This window comes from Anser anser (assembly GCF_964211835.1).
Source record: "Anser anser genome assembly, chromosome: 12".
NCBI classification, from domain to species: Eukaryota; Metazoa; Chordata; class Aves; order Anseriformes; family Anatidae; genus Anser; species Anser anser.
Window position 1 is genome coordinate 24,133,830 of NC_139733.1, and position 18,417 is coordinate 24,152,246.

At 57.6% G+C, this 18,417-nt stretch overlaps 2 protein-coding genes across 29 annotated transcripts; both read left to right on the forward strand.

The window, feature by feature from the left end:
* The first annotated feature begins 232 nt into the window (after positions 1-232).
* Positions 233-6,790, forward strand: LOC310880171 (uncharacterized protein). The gene is made up of 5 exons (XM_083795605.1): positions 233-334; positions 511-661; positions 3,365-3,489; positions 5,176-5,320; positions 6,110-6,790. The coding sequence occupies exons 3-5, from the start codon at positions 3,469-3,471 to the stop codon at positions 6,514-6,516; spliced, it is 573 nt and encodes a 190-aa protein (XP_083651731.1). The 5' UTR covers positions 233-334; positions 511-661; positions 3,365-3,468; the 3' UTR covers positions 6,517-6,790.
* An 805-nt stretch (positions 6,791-7,595) lies between these two features.
* On the forward strand, positions 7,596-14,319 carry LOC310880169 (uncharacterized protein). Of its 28 annotated transcripts, none has more exons than XR_014571497.1 (7): positions 7,620-8,223; positions 8,747-8,897; positions 9,142-9,225; positions 10,344-10,490; positions 11,672-11,749; positions 12,446-12,526; positions 12,850-13,096. XR_014571497.1 is itself a non-coding variant. In XM_083795593.1 (6 exons), the coding sequence occupies exons 1-6, from the start codon at positions 8,167-8,169 to the stop codon at positions 13,694-13,696; spliced, it is 1,260 nt and encodes a 419-aa protein (XP_083651719.1). In that variant the 5' UTR covers positions 7,601-8,166; the 3' UTR covers positions 13,697-14,299. The 28 variants fall into 28 exon arrangements, 19 of the variants coding, with proteins under 19 accessions (XP_083651725.1, XP_083651728.1, XP_083651727.1 ...); XR_014571498.1 differs by having other exon boundaries at positions 12,884-13,096; XR_014571499.1 differs by having other exon boundaries at positions 12,954-13,096.
* Positions 14,320-18,417: the final 4,098 nt, after the last annotated feature.

Sequence of the window (18,417 nt, forward strand, 5' to 3'; positions counted from 1 at the left end):
GGGCGCCACGCAGTCGGCGGCTTCTGCGGAAACGGCCCTTGTGCGGGGCGGGGGCGGCGCCGCGCCGGAGCGGAGCGGACCGGGCGTGCGGCGGCGTCTGCACTGCGCGGGGCTTCGGAGGGCTGGGGGGGAAGGGGGCGAAGCGGCGGGGGGGGGGCGGTTGCGTGCGCTTGGCCGACTCCCCTCTGCGTCGGATGGACTGCTCCGTCCCGCGGCATGCTGGGAGCTGTAGTTCTGTGGCGCGCGGCCGGTCTTTCCCCGAGCCGGGGCCGGGGCCGGGCCGTGCGCGCCGGGAGGCGCAGGTTGCCGCTGGCTGCGAGCGCGGCTGCCGGCGGTGAGGCGAGCGAGAGCCTTCGGGGGCGCTTCCCCGGAGCGTCGGGCCGGGAGGGGTGGGGGCTGCGGCGGCCGGGCGCGGGTCCTCGCTGCGCTCGATCGTCGGGCTGCGCCTCGGAGGTTTTCCTCCCCCCGCGTGCTGACGGCCGGCTCTCTCCTTTCCCTGCGGCTCACCAGGGCAGAAGCAGCTCCCCGCCGCTGGGACCCCCGCGGGGTTTGTCGCCGAACGAAGGTGGCGCAGCAGCTGAAGGGAGGAAAGCTGCAGCTGGCGTGCTGCAGTCGCAGGTGTCCCAGGAGAAAGAGCAGCCCGTCTGTCCCAGCTGTCCGGGTAAGTCGCAGCGACCTCCGGGTGAAATCCAGGCGTGAAGGGGATTTTGGTGGCTCTCTTAGACGGCTAGTCCTACCAAAGATCGCATCGGTTACGAAAAGTAGTAGTAACCTTGCAGTTTGTGTGTTCTGTAGCGTCTGTAGCACAATAAACTGGCAGGTGAAGAAATGAGCGGGTACAAATACACGTGACTCCATCGCTGAGATTAAATAATGTGCAGGTTCTTCTGTGTTTTGTCTTTCAAAGCGCGTTGTTTGACTCGGTGATCCTTAACGATGATCCTCGGTGGTCCCTTCCAACTCAGGATATTCTACGATTCTGTTGTTGCCGAGCGCCTGAGCTTTTTGCTCACGTTACTGAGGAAAGGAATGGCTGTGCTTCTTCCCCACCCCCCTCTTTTTTCTTTTTTTTTCCTCTCCTCTTCTCCCTCGATGACGGGGACTCGAAATGTTTTTCTCAGATGTCCATGTGAAAATTTAAAAAAAAAAAAACAAAACAAAAAGAAGCTGATGGTGAACACTGACAGAATTGGGTGACACTTTCAAGGTAGAGGGCAAAGAACGTGGAAATTTCTAGTACGTTAGTGTTACTCTGTTAGCAAAACCAACGTACACGCCGCTTGCTGTTCCTAGTTTTTTGGTTTGGCCTGGTTTTCCTTTCAGAAGTCTCTCCAAAGGCCTTTGTGGACAACACTTTGTCCCGCTTCAGCTTTAAGAATTATCCTAGAAATAATGAACAAGTGCTTGCAGGGCTTTCCGGAACGCTAGTTGTGGTCAGTCAAGAACGACTTGGGAGGCAATTCCTTTCGTGGAATTGTAGAGTGATCAAGAGATCAAGGCCGGCGTGGTGAAGAAATAGTGCCAGGTTATAGTCACGTGTGACTGCCTTCTGAAGGGAACAGAGGCTCCCATCTGCAGACCAGACCATCTTTATCGAGAGCTTTTCTACCTGCCTGGGGCTTGGATCAGGGACATTGCTAGCGAGCTTACGAGCTTAGTTCAACCTTCAGATTATTCCCTACTCCTGCTCTTTCACGTGGGTACCAACAAATTTGCAGCAAGAAGTCTGTGTTCAATCAAAATAAATTTCAGGGCCCTGGGAAGATAGCTAAAGGATTCAGAAGCACGGGTATCATCTGGCATTTTGGGATATATTAAACACAGCCTAGCCAGCTGGTCAAAAGAGGTGATTCTCCCACTGTATTTAGCGTTGGCGAAGCCTTTCCTTCAATATTGTGTGCGATTCTGGGCTCTACAATATAAAAAGAACGTTAAGATCCCTGAAAGCGTACAGAGGAGGGCAACCAAGCCGGTAAAAGGATTGGAAGGCACACCCTGTGTGGACGCTATGGTACTTCTGCTAGCTCCTCAGGATTGTATATAGTCATGAGTAATACTCCTGATTCTAAATACGTAGTCTTTCCCTGCATATAAGCCAAATGCTATTCTACAATCGTTTGCTTCTTCTGGCAGTGGATTCTGTCTTTCAGTGATTTATGGGTACTTTACATGTCCTGGATATTGCTTTCCAGATACCTGGAGCTTGCTAGCTTTTCTGTCTCCCAGACGTGTGGCTGATAGCAGTCTAGTCTTGTGAGCTGTGCTGCCGTGAAGTCTGTCACCTGTTGATGCTGAAGGTACTTTTCTAGAAAGAGGAAGGTGGTAGGTACAGTTTCACACCAGGACATCAACAAAATCACGTACTCTTTTTATCATCTCCAGACGTGTTTCCTTCGGTGGCTTCTGGACTTTGGTCCATATTGTAGGCCCTGAGAAGGAAGGAGGAGGTTGGCTTTTCATAACCACAGTTTCTTCCAGCTGTTTCAGATGGATTTCATGGTTGATTCTAGTTGAAATGACTGCCTCAGGAAAAAAAAAAATAACAAAAATGATAGTCCAAACAACTTATAAAAAAATAAAAATAAAAAACAAATGAAAACACCGCTCCCATTTCCTCACAGCTTATTCATTTGCTGTGGTATCTTCTTTATGGAAAGAAGTGTCCTTTCCTTCCCAAGCTGTAAAGGAAGAGTTCAGGTACTCTTCACTTGTGCGCTTTAATCTGTGACGTGTTTGTTCGCATAGAACTTCTGGGAAGTTTGGCGGTAGAGTTCAGGGTTTACATGTTAGGTAAACAGAAGTATCGCTCAACTCAGAACATAGTTAAATAAAAGTACAATATTTATTTAAAATGAATAAGTGTGTGTCTATAGTCTTGTGTCCTTTCTTTGCAGAACTCAATAGTTAGCCTTTATACATATTTCTAAGTTGCCCGGTTTATCAGTGTACAACACAGCATTCGGGAATATCATCTGAGATTTTAGGTGAAGAGGACTGTCCTTTGTTCAGTTGCGCACTCTTGTGTGTCAGCCCTGATTCTGAACCGTATAAAAGCTGGAAACTTCTTTCCGGTTTTCTCTCTAACCTCACTGAAATGTGGGTACTTCCCAGCTTACGTGATACTATTCAGCATGTGGATATTCTGTTTCCTCACACTAGCTACAATTCCGGTGAAGTTACACATCTTGAGCCTGCATGTTAGTGTTTCATCCTTTCAGTTCCACAAAAGGAGGGTTCAGTGGAAGTTTTGAATCCTGTAAAGTGGAATACAGGTTTTTAGCCTCAAAGGCTTTAGTTATTTTTCCCTGGTGAGCTTTGGAACAGAAGTTATGTAACATTAACAGTTTTTTATTATTCATTTCAGGACTCTTTGACAGCCCTCCAGGATCCAATGATGCAAAGCTCACTGACATATCCTACCCAGGAGACCAACAATCTGTGACATTTGGAACCAAATCCCAGGTGGGAATGGGAGGCATGGAAGCCAAGGTAGAAATGTAGAACACTTATTCTCTTACTGAGAAGGAAAGGGAGATGTGGAAAGGGGACTTAATAATACAAGATTGAGAGGAGTGGCCGATAGAGCAGATAATTATGTTGCCATTCAGAGGAACCTTGACAGGCTGCAGATAGGAGCAGGCAGGAACCTTTTGAAGTTCAGTAGAGGGAAATGCCAAGCCCTACCCCTAGGGAGGAACAACTCTCTTCACCAGCACTGGTGGTTGTATGTCTGGGCTCAGAAGGTCTTTGGAGTTCAATCCAGTTGTCAGCTGGTCACAACCAGCGTTCTAGAAAGTTGCCTGGCAGAAAAGGACTTGGGGGTGTTGTGCTGGTCAACAGCTCGTTGAACAGGAGCCGGCAGTATGCCCAGGAGGCCAAGATGGCCAATAACATCCTGGCTTGTATCAGAAATAGCGTGGCCGGCAGTACAACGGAAGCGATGGTCCGTCTGTGCTTGGCACTGGTGAGACCGCACCTTGAGCACTGTGCTTGGTGTTGGTCCCCTCGTGTGATGGTTTTACCTTGCTAGACAGCTGAACTCCACCACAACCGCTCTCTCGCTCCCCCTCCTCGGAAGAGGAGGGGGAAGAAGAGAAGGAAGGAAAGAACTCACGGGTTGAGATAAGGATAATTTAACTAAAGGAAAAAAATAATTATTAAGGAAAAATTATTATTAATTAATTACGCTGTCTAAAGGGAAAAAAATAAAAACAACAGGCAAAGGCTGTGTGAAAGTGCAGAGGAAAGAAATTACTCTACTTCCCACAAACGAGCGATGCTTGACCACGTCCTTGAAGCAGGGCCTCAACACACAGACGTTTTCACAACGAGAGCCCACCCCTCCCTTCTTTTTCTTTTTTCCACCTTTTATTGCTGAGTGTGACATCATAGGGTATGGAATATCCCTTTGGTTGGTTTAGGTCAGCTGCCCTGGTGATGTTCCTTCCTTGCCTTTTGCCCGCCCCCAGCTTGCTGGCTCTGGGAGGTGTTAGAGGGAGTCCTGATGCTGTGCCGGTATTGCTCAGCAGCAGACACGACGCTGGTGCGATACCAGTGCTGTTCTAGCTACAGGCGCAGAGCACAGCACTGCATGGGCTGGGAAAGCTAACTCCATCCCAGCCAGACCCAGTACATCTCACTGCAATAAGGGTACTGAGTTTCTGGGAATACACTCGGAGAAGAGCAGCAAAGCTGGCGAAGGAACTAGAAAACGATGTGAGGAACAGCTAAGGGAGCTGGGATTTAAGTCTGGAGAGAAGAAGGCAGTGGGGAGGCCACATTGATCTCTACAGCTAATGAAAGGAGGTTGTAGCAAGGTGTCAGTCTCTTTTGTCAAGTGACAAGTGATAGGGTGTGAGGGAATGGCCTCAAGTTGTGCCAGGGGAGGTTTAGGTTGGCTATCAGGAAGCATTTCTTCATGGAAGGGGTGGTTAGACATTAGAACAGGCTGCCCGAGGAAGCGGTAGAGTCCCCATCCTTAAAAATATTTAAGAGACATGTGGACATAGCACTTACGGATATGGTTTAGTGGTAGCATTAGGTCGATGGTTGGACTCGATGGTCTGAAGGGTCTTTTCTGACGTAAGTGATCAAAGTGGAGCAAGAATTTGTGTTGAGCATGGGGATTCAAATAACAAGTGCATTTTCAGGAACTGGCTCTATCCTTCATCGTAGGTGAAAGCAGCTCTGCGGGCCCTCCAAGGAGGCACCTCTGCAGTGATTGCAAGTGGAACCCACCCAAAGATCTCGGGTCATGTCATCACACATGTTGTGGAAGGGAAGAAAGTTGGAACTTTTTTTTCAGAGGTAAAACCTGCAGGTGAGTACAGAAGTAACGTGTACATTGGGAGCTGTAGAGATTTCCTGGAAGTTTAGGGTTGAAATTTGGCTAGGCCTGCCTGTTCAACAAATGGGAAACTACGCTCTGCTTGACAAACGGCTTTTGAAAGGTAATTTTTAATGTTGGAATAGAACATCTTGAATCCTCTGCTCGGGTTCCTTCCAGCTGATGACTTGCTGCATCAGACTTGCATTCAAAGAACTAGGTAGAATTTGTATTGCTTTTAGTCTTAGAGGTTATCATCTATTATTGAAGATTTCAGGGTGAAAGCGTGCATATAGAATGTACCTATATATATGGTGTATATATACTATATATATGTGCATATAGAATGTGCAGTACCAAGGCCTGATTTCCCCTTTTGCCTCTGCATTGCTTCATGTTTATCTGCTTTGAATTGTACTTGCTATTTTGTTGCATAGTGGCTGCAAAGGAATCACAGGCTGGTTGGGGTTGGAAGGACCTCCAGAGGTCACCTGGTCCAACACCCCTGCTCAAGCAGAGCCACCCAGATCTGGTTTTCCAGGACCACCTCCAAACAGGTTTTGAAACCTCACAAAGACTGTGACTCCACGACCTCCCTGGGCAGCCTACGCTAGTGCTCAGTCACCCTCACAGTGAAAAAGTATTTACTGATGTTCAGGAAACCACAGGAGGGGAACATCCTACGTTTCGGCCTGTGTCTGTTGCCTCCTTTTTTGTTCCTTGGGTACCAGTTAGAAAAGTCTGGCTTTGTTTTCTTTGCACCCTCCCTTCGTGTATTTACAGACATCGATGAGATCCCCTCCAAGCCTCCTCTTCTCCAGGCCGAACAGTCCCAGCTCTCCCAGCCTGTCCTCATAGGAAAGGTGCTTCAGTCCCTTACCATCCTCGTGGCCCTCCGTTGGACTCTTTGCAGTGTGTCCAGGTCTCTCTTGTACTGGGAGGCCCGGGCCCAGCACTCCAGGTGCAGCCTCACCGTTCCTGAGCAGAGGGGGAGGATTGCCTTTCTTGACCTGCTGGCAATACTTTGCCTAATGCCACCCAGGATACCCTCAGCTGCTTTTGCAGCAAAGGCACATTGCTCTTTCGTGTTCAAGTTGGTGTCCACCAGGAAACTTAGCTCCTTTTCCGAGAAGTTCCTTTCTGGGAAAAAGTGCGATATCAGCGCTTTTCACTTTGTCCTACTGCAATAAATTTGTATCAGCTATAAAGCTTTTCATCTTGTAACCCCATGTCTCAGACAATTACAAATATGGTGAACAGCAAAAGTAAAGGTGAAATCTTACTGCGACCCTTCCTCTACCATGGAACGTGGTTACTCCCATTCTTTCTTTGTCTTCTGTCTTCTTTCCTGTCCATGCTGAATTGCAGGCTACAATTAAACATCAAATGTTTAATATATATTGTTAATAACAAATCGCAACTGTTAAGAATATATGCTAAAAAAAATTAGCACAGAAAGTAGAAGCTCTAGGCTGTGAGTGGTCTGTCCCATACTGATACTGCATGTTTGCACTGAGGCAGAATGATTGCTTTTACTCACTTGTGGAGCGATGAGTCTAGGCTCTCACTGCTAGTATTTTTAGCAAGACTGATTGAGCATTTCTCTAACATATGAGCAAGTGTTTGAGGAGCAAGTGATGGGTATGGGCACTTAGAAAGAGACTGCCAAAGGGCAGCTTCCTATTTTATAACTGAATTTTGTGAGCGTTGGTCCTCGTTTCATACTGAAGGGGAGTATGCTCTAGTGAAGGGAGTATGTTCACGTGAAAGGAAAAGGCACTAGTCTCCCTCGTCTGCCATTATTACTTCCTTGCTGCTAGCTCTGTTCTTCATAGAAAGCCAGTATGTTTCCTCGTCACATTCTAGTCTGCTTTCCTAGACTTCAGCCTTTGCCTCCTGGGTCTCTTGCCTTGCATAGACAATCTCTCCTCTTCTCCTCTTCTTCTTCATCTCATTTGTAAACCTTTTATCAGGCTGATTCTTACTGGCTTCCCACCCCCACCCCCTGACCTTTTTCTTTTCTTTTTTTTTCTTTTTTTTTTTTTTTACAGACTTAGGATGGCTTGTCTTGTTAGTTACTTTTCTTCCTGCCAGCCCCCAGCCTCAAGTTCTCCGATGCGACTTCAGAGGATCATCTTTGATACCTCCGCATCTGAATAATACGGTTTCCGTCCCATGCTGTAGCTGACGGCAGGACGGACTCTGAGTGCAGAGGAGAGGTTGCTTCCTCCGTAGTTTTGTATTGCGTCTCATACTGGTTTGGGTAAGCAATTACAGAGGAAATTTGACTTCTCCGTGGAGCAGTGTGTGCCTAACAGCTAGCTGGAGACAGCACACACGGCATTGAGTCCGCGCTCCGAGTGCGGTCCTGAGTTGCAGTAGAGGTAAAACAATTGCAGACTGACAGTTTAGCTTCTAAGGAGCACATACAAATAGCAGGTTTGCCTCTAATGCTTAAAAGGCGAGGTTCCGAGATCATATTTCACGGACTGCTTCCTATAGATTTCAAGAAATCCAATCGTTCTGAAGCACAGCCGCGCTCTGTTATTGTTTAAAGGGAACAAACTGCTTTGAGAGCCGTTACGTGGGAGGGAACCGGGGGCGGAAGTGACGTCAGGGCGTGCCCTCACCGAGGGCCAAAACGGCTCCGTGATTGGCTGGACCGTGAGGGCGGATGCGGTGTCCGAGCGAGCCGTCATTGAGGGCAGGAGCATTCCATGATTGGCTGGGAACCCAGGGCGGAAGCGGCGTCACGGCTAGCCTTAACTCAGGGCGGAAACGCTCTGTGATTGGCTCGGAGGAACCCAGGGCGGAGGTGCTGTGCAGGGTTTGCCGGCACTATGGGCGGAAGCTGTCGGGCCGGGCCGGGCCGCGGTGCCGCCCCGGGCCGGGGCGAGGTGAGGTGGCGGGCGGTTGGGGCGCCACGCGGTCGGCGGCTTCTGCGGAAACGGCCTTTGTGCGGGGCGGGGGCGGCGCCGCGCCGGACCGGACCGGACCGGGCGTGCGGCGGGGTCTGCACTGCGCGGGGCTTCGGGGGGCTGGGCGGGGGGGGGGACGGGGACGGGGACGGTTGCGTGCGCTTGGCCGACTCCCCTCTGCGTCGGATGGACTGCTCCGTCCCGCGGCATGCTGGGAGCTGTAGTTCTGTGGCGCGCGGCCGGTCTTTCCCCGAGCCGGGGCCGGGGCCGGGCCGTGCGCGCCGGGAGGCGCAGGTTGCCGCTGGCTGCGAGCGCGGCTGCCGGCGGTGAGGCGAGCGAGAGCCTTCGGGGGCGCTTCCCCGGAGCGTCGGGCCGGGAGGGGTGGGGGCTGCGGCGGCCGGGCGCGGGTCCTCGCTGCGCTCGATCGTCGGGCTGCGCCTCGGAGGTTTTCCTCCCCCCGCGTGCTGACGGCCGGCTCTCTCCTTTCCCTGCGGCTCACCAGGGCAGAAGCAGCTCCCCGCCGCTGGGACCCCCGCGGGGTTTGTCGCCGAACGAAGGTGGCGCAGCAGCTGAAGGGAGGAAAGCTGCAGCTGGCGTGCTGCAGTCGCAGGTGTCCCAGGAGAAAGAGCAGCCCGTCTGTCCCAGCTGTCCGGGTAAGTCGCAGCGACCTCCGGGTGAAACCGAGGCGTGCTCGTAAACTTCCTGCAGCCCAGGCTCAAAGGCTGAATCGAATTTGCAGAAGCATGAACCACTCGGCGCGGGGAAGCGCAAAGGAAAGCCGCGTAGTGCCTGCCAAGCTGTAGTAGCTTCTTAGACCTAGAACGAATTGGCCTGTCGACCTCTGTCTCTTTGTTGCTCAGTCTGTGGTACGAGAGGCTAACCTTTGTCCCGCCTCAGCTTTCAGAGTTGTCCTAGAAATAAACCGGTGCTTGCGGGGCTTTCCAGAATGCTGGATGTGGTCGGTCAAGACAGACGTGAGAGGTAATTTCTGCCTGTCTGTCTGTCTATTGGTTATGTCCTGAGAGTTTTGCTTGAACTGTGTGCAACAAAAGAAGCCTTGGGCCCGTACTGAGCAGCGAGAGAAAGCAAAACTCCAGGTAAGCGCTGGCCATGGCAAAGTTGCTTGGGAATTGAGCGGCTGGGGGCTTTCCAGCGGAACTCGATACGCAGACAGAAACGTGACCTTCGAGGTCTGCCTTGCGTTGAAGCTGTGGTGTTTGACCCATAACTGTATGGAGTTGCTAAATCCTAGAGGGAATGATAGAGACGTCCCTGGTGCAGCCTTTTTTGCCACAGTCATTGCAGAAATGTTGGAAAAGTGAGTATCATCCCTCTCTTTAAATTCACCTTTTAAAGCATTCTTTCTGCAGACTCCTGTCTGTGGTTTAGGTACTTGATTTGCGTGAAACAGAGCCAGACGTTCCTATTAACTAGCGCCCCGATTGAAATTGCCTGTCGTCAGAGAACAGGAGCTATCAATGGTGCTTGGCAGTTTAAAATCTCTTGGCTTCTACGGAGGCTAACTTGCCAAAGCGAATAGGAAGTAGCCTAAAGTTCAGTAAAGACGCTGAATAGAAAAGGTCCTCTTCTTGACGGGAAAAGAGCTTCGCAGAACATGAGCTCTGTTTCCCGTAGGGCTCCCTACTTACCCACCCGTTCAGCGATTATTGCAGGCTTTGACTGGTCCCCTCAGGTCCAATATCGCACAAGCGTTGTGCCGCAGACGGTGCCTTAGCTTACTTTCCATCTCGTGCTGCGTTACTTATACCCGCAGAAGACTTACTTCAGCGTCAAATAAACCCTGTGCGAAGCGTCCCCGACTCATGCCAGTGGGACCATCCCATTGTGGCTGGTAAAATCCAAGAACAGGACGATGCTTGGAGGAACGTAACCTATGGAGGAGCAGGCAACAGTCTCCTGTTAGGCAACAGGTTTTCGAGACTGGTTTTCCCACCCCCCCGCGAATTTTGAAGGAGGCAGTCCGTAAGCTGATGCAATCCAACTGCATCTAAGCTGTAGGTTGTTACTTCCATAAGTTATAAAGGAACTTGACTTTTTTTGTTTGTTTGTTTGTTTTTGTTTTTTTTTTTTAAATCGAGGCTCGTGTGCATGCGTTTGGCTTGTTCCGATGGCCGGTGTAGATGATCGCTCACGTGCCCCAAAGCTCCCTGTGCTGATGTTGGATCTGCCCCTCGGTAAAGGACGGCATCCCGTGTGTTCAGCTTTTCTTCCTTACTGTGTCATATGTATGTATGTCTTTATTTACTTTTCTGAAAGAAAGGGTGGATTTTTCATGGGTCTCTCTGTGAGCGTATCGAACCAGGCCGCAGTAAATACGTGTAAGCGAGTAGGCTGCAGCGCGTACTGGGCAGTATCGGAGTGCTACCCTGCTAGCAGTGGAGAGCCAGGTGAAGGTGTCTAGGGTAAGGGCTTGTTCTGCCTCAGGTTGAACGGAAAGTTTCTGAAGTTGAGCATCCCGGGGGATGTTTGTAGGACTATTGTTAGACGATAAAAGTTCAGATGGCTGTCGACAAAGGGGATTTTGTTGGCTCTTTTAGATAGCTATTCCTACCAAAGATCGGATCGGTTACAAAAGGTTGTAGTAACCTCGCAGTCTCTATGTTCTGTAGCGTCTGTAGCAAAATAAACTGGCAGATGAATAAATGAGCAGGTACAAATACACGTGACTCTACAGCTGAGATAAAATAACATGCAGTTTCTTCTGTGTTTTGTCTTTCAAAGCACATTGTTGCCGAGCGCCTGAGCTTTTTGCTCGCGTTACCGAGGCAAGGAATGACTGTGCTTCTTCCCCCCTCATCCCTCTCTTTTTTTTTTTTTTCTCCTCCTCTCCCTTGATGACAGGGACTCGAAATGTTTTCCTCAGATGTCCACGTGAAAATTAAAAAAAAAAAGAAAAAAAAAAAAGGCGATGGTGAACACTGACAGAATTGGGTGACTTTTTCAAGGTAGAGGGCAAAGAACGTGGAAATTTCTAGTACGTTAGCGTTACTCTGTTAACAGAACCAACGTACACGCCGCTTGCTGTTCCTAGTTTTTTGGTTTGGTTTTCCTTTCAGTAGTCTCCCTAAAGGCTCCACAAAGGACACCTTGTGTATCTTTTCTGTTCTTCCAGGATTCATTCGTCAGGAAAGACGACCGTGAAATCTGAGGGCTGTGGACGAGGGCTGTGAAACCATCTGGTAGATGGTTGTTGCAGTTGCCTTTGGTCACGTCATTCGTCCTTTTAGCTTGCCCTTTACTTTACCTTGAGTGGAATTTTTCTTGCCACGCTATGTTTGCAGTGGTAACATTGCTGCCGAGGTGTTTTTTGACTAAAAATGATCTTAACTGTAGTAGTGAATTCACAGCGTGTGGCTTTGTGTACTGACTCCCATGATCACAACTTTTTTTTTTTCCTTTGTCGTAGATAGGAGAAAAGCTCTTTCCAGAGAGATGGAGAAGGAATTGATTATACCTCTGCCTCATCCTGTGAGACCGGAAGACGGTGAGTGACTAACTGTAAGCTGCAATTCTCAGGAGTCGCATGGCTAAGAGTCTCGGGTTCCTTCTCTGCCTGACCCCCAGGGCCTTAGGCATGGGAAATCTTAGGCTTAATGTTTTTCCCTATGAAATACTGTCACGCTAAGGGGTGTAGCTGACTAACTGTTACGGGTCTGGTCGGATTCAGGTTACTGAACTATCACGGTCACGGATTCACCAATAACATAGCACGCCCTCGCTCTAGTCGCGTTCAATGAGAACTGTCATGGCTAGGAACAATGCAATGAACAGCAATTTATTACAGCAACAAGGACACAGGTTCTTTGGATCGCCGGCGATAAATTCACTGTCCGCGAAAGCAAGCGAGCACGCATGAAATACACAGGTACTCGTCCTGGCTGTTAACGCATTAAAAGGCACAAAGGCTCTAGAGATTTCTAAGTTTCCAAGGAGACACCTGGTACAACCAAGCGTTCAAATATTACCCCACGGCGTCCCAGTGCGGGGGGAAGAGAGGCTCAGCCCGTCGACTGATCCTGGAAGTCAGAAAGGTATCCTTGGTGATGGTATCTTCCCTAACACCCCCTTTCACTTAAGACAGTTTACATTTATTTTCTCTCCTTTAGGTGGGGCTTGAGTGACTCTAGTCAGGCATACCTTGGTTATGTTTGGTGTAAAGTTTTCTTGCTTTCGTTTAAAGGTAGAGGGGTCTGAGAAACTCAGAGCATGCCCTCAGTGAGGGGTGGTCGCACCTTGGAGACACGGAGCTTTTGGGATGGAGGTGTGTTTTGGTATTATGATGATACTAGAATGAGCAAAAGTTCCCTAGAGTGCAGTGTTTTGTTAAAAACATGACAGGTCGTTGGCTCAGGGTAGCAAACGTGCAGCTTATCGGTCTCAGTGTGCACAAGAGCATCTGGTCGCAGAGCCTATCCGTGGTGTTTCCACTCTGCTTTACGCTCCGTTCCCTTCCTTAGAGTCAGCACACCAAGTTCCCCTAGTGCGATAGCTTAGGCCGATAGTTGGCGGCCTAGGGAACGCTTAGGTAGCGCAGCTGCCCTCCACCCTGAAAGCTTCTGTGATGCTGTACGCTTTCTTTAAAAGGTGAATATGAGTTTAATTTGCCTTGTTACTTAAGGCAATTACTCCGCAACTGCCCAAAGCAGCGACAGTGAGAAGCCCACTTCCAGCATCCGCTCCCCATGCAGGGACGGACGGACGGAGAGACGGACGCCGCTCTTTGCCTTGCCCACCAGGGGAAGGGGAGAACGACTGGGCAGGGAGCCCCACCGCAGCCCCCCTCCCCGGAGTCCTGCACAGCAGTTTAATAAAGTTTGCTTTCCGGCCCGTGCCCCCTTTGGTGGTTGCCATTGGGGGAAGTGGCTGTCGCTGTCTGTGTGTGGGTGCAGGTTCCCTAGCGGGGTGGGTGTGGAGGGGGGGGGGTGGCCCCGTGTCCACCGGCCGCGGGATGCTGACAACCCCTCAGAGTGCGGGGCCAGCCCTGCCGGGTGGGGGGGCAGCTCGCTGCTGTCTTTGCTCCCCGGGCTGGGGGGACTGCTCTGTGTGGCGGGGGCTGCTTGCAGAGGCGCAAGTGGGGAGGGGGCTGGGGGTTCCCGGCAGGACCCCCAGGGCAGGGGATGGCGTTGTGGAGGCCGGGTCCCGGGGGATTGGCGGCTGGGGCAGGGAAAGCCCAGGCGGGGGTGGCATGGGGTGGCAGGCACAGGTCTGTGGGTGCTGGGCTGCAGGTGGGGAAGCCTGGGGCTGGCTCTGTGCTGTCTGCAGTGTCAAGCTGCCAGGAGCACCATTCCCCCAGCAAGCCGGGAGTTGTGGTCATTGGGCTCTGAGCATCCCGTTGCCCACGTTGGGTTCGTTGTTATTATCTCCCTGCCTTTTTTGTCCCGATAAAAAATGTACTGTTTCAGCTTGCCGCCGCTCAGCTTCCCAGCCGTGAGCGGCACGTTGCTCAAGGCAGACACTTCCTCCCTGAGGCGGCGTGGGGTGCAAATTTCTGCTGTTTTCGTTTGTGCTTTCTCTGAGAAAATGGTCTGGGAAGCCGTCCCTGCTGCCCTCAGGACGCATCCTGCCGGCGAGAAGCGGGTACTGCAGGCGGCGAGGGGCCACGCATGCGCGGTGGCGCCTTTGAATGCCCCCTTCCGCCACCTGCTGGTGAAAATCCGGTACTGCAGGCGCCTTGGGTCAGCGCATACGCTGTGGCGCCCCCTGGGGCCTTCTGCGCCACCTGGTGGCGAAAAGTGGGTACTGCAGGTGCCTCGGGACACCGATATGCTGTGGCGCACTCTACCGCCGCCAGGTGGCGAAAAGTGGGTACTGCAGACGCCTCGGGGCCGCGCATACGCTGTGGCGCCCTCTGCCGCCGCCTGGTGGCGAAAAGTGGGTACTGCAGGCGCCGCGGGGCCGCGCATACGCTGTGGCGCCCTCTGCGCCACCAGGTGGCGAAAAGTGGGTACTGCAGGCGCCTCGGGGCACCACATACGCTGTGGCGCCCTCTGCCGCCGCCTGGTGGCCAAAAGTGGGTACTGCAGGCGCCGCGGGGCCGCGCATGCGCGGCGGCGCCCCCTGGCGCCCTCTGCCGCCGCCTGGTGGCCAAAAGTGGGTACTGCAGGCGCCGCGGGGCCGCGCATGCGCGGCGGCGCCCCCTGGCGCCCTCTGCCGCCGCCTGGTGGCCAAAAGTGGGTACTGCAGGCGCCGCGGGGCCGCGCATGCGCGGCGGCGCCCCCTGGCGCCCTCTGCCGCCGCCTGGTGGCCAAAAGTGGGTACTGCAGGCGCCGCGGGGCCGCGCATGCGCGGCGGCGCCCCCTGGCGCCCTCTGCCGCCGCCTGGTGGCCAAAAGTGGGTACTGCAGGCGCCGCGGGGCCGCGCATGCGCGGTGGCGCCCCCTGGCGCCCTCTGCCGCCGCCTGGTGGCCAAAAGTGGGTACTGCAGGCGCCGCGGGGCCGCGCATGCGCGGTGGCGCCCCCTGGCGCCCTCTGCCGCCGCCTGGTGGCCAAAAGTGGGTACTGCAGGCGCCCCGGGGCCGCGCATGCGCGGTGGCGCCCCCTGGCGCCCTCTGCCGCCGCCTGGTGGCCAAAAGTGGGTACTGCAGGCGCCGCGGGGCCGCGCATGCGCGGTGGCGCCCCCTGGCGCCCTCTGCCGCCGCCTGGTGGCCAAAAGTGGGTACTGCAGGCGCCCCGGGGCCGCGCATGCGCGGTGGCGCCCCCTGGCGCCCTCTGCCGCCGCCTGGTGGCCAAAAGTGGGTACTGCAGGCGCCCCGGGGCCGCGCATGCGCGGTGGCGCCCCCTGGCGCCCTCTGCCGCCGCCTGGTGGCCAAAAGTGGGTACTGCAGGCGCCGCGGGGCCGCGCATGCGCGGTGGCGCCCGCTGGCGCCCTCTGCCGCCGCCTGGTGGCCAAAAGTGGGTACTGCAGGCGCCCCGGGGCCGCGCATGCGCGGTGGCGCCCCCTGGCGCCCTCTGCCGCCGCCTGGTGGCCAAAAGTGGGTACTGCAGGCGCCCCGGGGCCGCGCATGCGCGGTGGCGCCCCCTGGCGCCCTCTGCCGCCGCCTGGTGGCCAAAAGTGGGTACTGCAGGCGCCCGGGGCCGCGCATGCGCGGTGGCGCCCCCTGGCGCCCTCTGCCGCCGCCTGGTGGCCAAAAGTGGGTACTGCAGGCGCCCCGGGGCCGCGCATGCGCGGCGGCGCCCCCTGGCGCCCTCTGCCGCCGCCTGGTGGCCAAAAGTGGGTACTGCAGGCGCCCCGGGGCCGCGCATGCGCGGCGGCGCCCCCTGGCGCCCTCTGCCGCCGCCTGGTGGCCAAAAGTGGGTACTGCAGGCGCCGCGGGGCCGCGCATGCGCGGCGGCGCCCCCTGGCGCCCTCTGCCGCCGCCTGGTGGCCAAAAGTGGGTACTGCAGGCGCCGCGGGGCCGCGCATGCGCGGCGGCGCCCCCTGGCGCCCTCTGCCGCCGCCTGGTGGCCAAAAGTGGGTACTGCAGGCGCCGCGGGGCCGCGCATGCGCGGCGGCGCCCCCTGGCGCCCTCTGCCGCCGCCTGGTGGCCAAAAGTGGGTACTGCAGGCGCCCGGGGCCGCGCATGCGCGGCGGCGCCCCCTGGCGCCCTCTGCCGCCGCCTGGTGGCCAAAAGTGGGTACTGCAGGCGCCGCGGGGCCGCGCATGCGCGGCGGCGCCCCCTGGCGCCCTCTGCCGCCGCCTGGTGGCCAAAAGTGGGTACTGCAGGCGCCGCGGGGCCGCGCATGCGCGGCGGCGCCCCCTGGCGCCCTCTGCCGCCGCCTGGTGGCCAAAAGTGGGTACTGCAGGCGCCCCGGGGCCGCGCATGCGCGGCGGCGCCCCCTGGCGCCCTCTGCCGCCGCCTGGTGGCCAAAAGTGGGTACTGCAGGCGCCCCGGGGCCGCGCATGCGCGGCGGCGCCCCCTGGCGCCCTCTGCCGCCGCCTGGTGGCCAAAAGTGGGTACTGCAGGCGCCCCGGGGCCGCGCATGCGCGGCGGCGCCCCCTGGCGCCCTCTGCCGCCGCCTGGTGGCCAAAAGTGGGTACTGCAGGCGCCCCGGGGCCGCGCATGCGCGGCGGCGCCCCCTGGCGCCCTCTGCCGCCGCCTGGTGGCCAAAAGTGGGTACTGCAGGCGCCCCGGGGCCGCGCATGCGCGGCGGCGCCCCCTGGCGCCCTCTGCCGCCGCCTGGTGGCCAAAAGTGGGTACTGCAGGCGCCGCGGGGCCGCGCATGCGCGGCGGCGCCCCCTGGCGCCCTCTGCCGCCGCCTGGTGGCCAAAAGTGGGTACTGCAGGCGCCCGGGGCCGCGCATGCGCGGCGGCGCCCCCTGGCGCCCTCTGCCGCCGCCTGGTGGCCAAAAGTGGGTACTGCAGGCGCCGCGGGGCCGCGCATGCGCGGCGGCGCCCCCTGGCGCCCTCTGCCGCCGCCTGGTGGCCAAAAGTGGGTACTGCAGGCGCCCCGGGGCCGCGCATGCGCGGCGGCGCCCCCTGGCGCCCTCTGCCGCCGCCTGGTGGCCAAAAGTGGGTACTGCAGGCGCCGCGGGGCCGCGCATGCGCGGCGGCGCCCCCTGGCGCCCTCTGCCGCCGCCTGGTGGCCAAAAGTGGGTACTGCAGGCGCCCCGGGGCCGCGCATGCGCGGTGGCGCCCCCTGGCGCCCTCTGCCGCCGCCTGGTGGCCAAAAGTGGGTACTGCAGGCGCCGCGGGGCCGCGCATGCGCGGTGGCGCCCCCTGGCGCCCTCTGCCGCCGCCTGGTGGCCAAAAGTGGGTACTGCAGGCGCCCCGGGGCCGCGCATGCGCGGTGGCGCCCCCTGGCGCCCTCTGCCGCCGCCTGGTGGCCAAAAGTGGGTACTGCAGGCGCCCCGGGGCCGCGCATGCGCGGTGGCGCCCCCTGGCGCCCTCTGCCGCCGCCTGGTGGCCAAAAGTGGGTACTGCAGGCGCCCCGGGGCCGCGCATGCGCGGTGGCGCCCCCTGGCGCCCTCTGCCGCCGCCTGGTGGCCAAAAGTGGGTACTGCAGGCGCCGCGGGGCCGCGCATGCGCGGTGGCGCCCCCTGGCGCCCTCTGCCGCCGCCTGGTGGCCAAAAGTGGGTACTGCAGGCGCCGCGGGGCCGCGCATGCGCGGTGGCGCCCCTGGCGCCCTCTGCCGCCGCCTGGTGGCCAAAAGTGGGTACTGCAGGCGCCGCGGGGCCGCGCATGCGCGGTGGCGCCCCCTGGCGCCCTCTGCCGCCGCCTGGTGGCCAAAAGTGGGTACTGCAGGCGCCGCGGGGCCGCGCATGCGCGGTGGCGCCCCCTGGCGCCCTCTGCCGCCGCCTGGTGGCCAAAAGTGGGTACTGCAGGCGCCGCGGGGCCGCGCATGCGCGGTGGCGCCCCCTGGCGCCCTCTGCCGCCGCCTGGTGGCCAAAAGTGGGTACTGCAGGCGCCGCGGGGCCGCGCATGCGCGGTGGCGCCCGCTGGCGCCCTCTGCCGCCGCCTGGTGGCCAAAAGTGGGTACTGCAGGCGCCGCGGGGCCGCGCATGCGCGGCGGCGCCCCCTGGCGCCCTCTGCCGCCGCCTGGTGGCCAAAAGTGGGTACTGCAGGCGCCGCGGGGCCGCGCATGCGCGGCGGCGCCCGCTGGCGCCCTCTGCCGCCGCCTGGTGGCCAAAAGTGGGTACTGCAGGCGCCGCGGGGCCGCGCATGCGCGGCGGCGCCCCCTGGCGCCCTCTGCCGCCGCCTGGTGGCCAAAAGTGGGTACTGCAGGCGCCGCGGGGCCGCGCATGCGCGGCGGCGCCCCCTGGCGCCCTCTGCCGCCGCCTGGTGGCCAAAAGTGGGTACTGCAGGCGCCGCGGGGCCGCGCATGCGCGGCGGCGCCCCTGGCGCCCTCTGCCGCCGCCTGGTGGCCAAAAGTGGGTACTGCAGGCGCCGCGGGGCCGCGCATGCGCGGCGGCGCCCCTGGCGCCCTCTGCCGCCGCCTGGTGGCCAAAAGTGGGTACTGCAGGCGCCGCGGGGCCGCGCATGCGCGGCGGCGCCCCCTGGCGCCCTCTGCCGCCGCCTGGTGGCCAAAAGTGGGTACTGCAGGCGCCCCGGGGCCGCGCATGCGCGGCGGCGCCCCCTGGCGCCCTCTGCCGCCGCCTGGTGGCCAAAAGTGGGTACTGCAGGCGCCGCGGGGCCGCGCATGCGCGGCGGCGCCCCCTGGCGCCCTCTGCCGCCGCC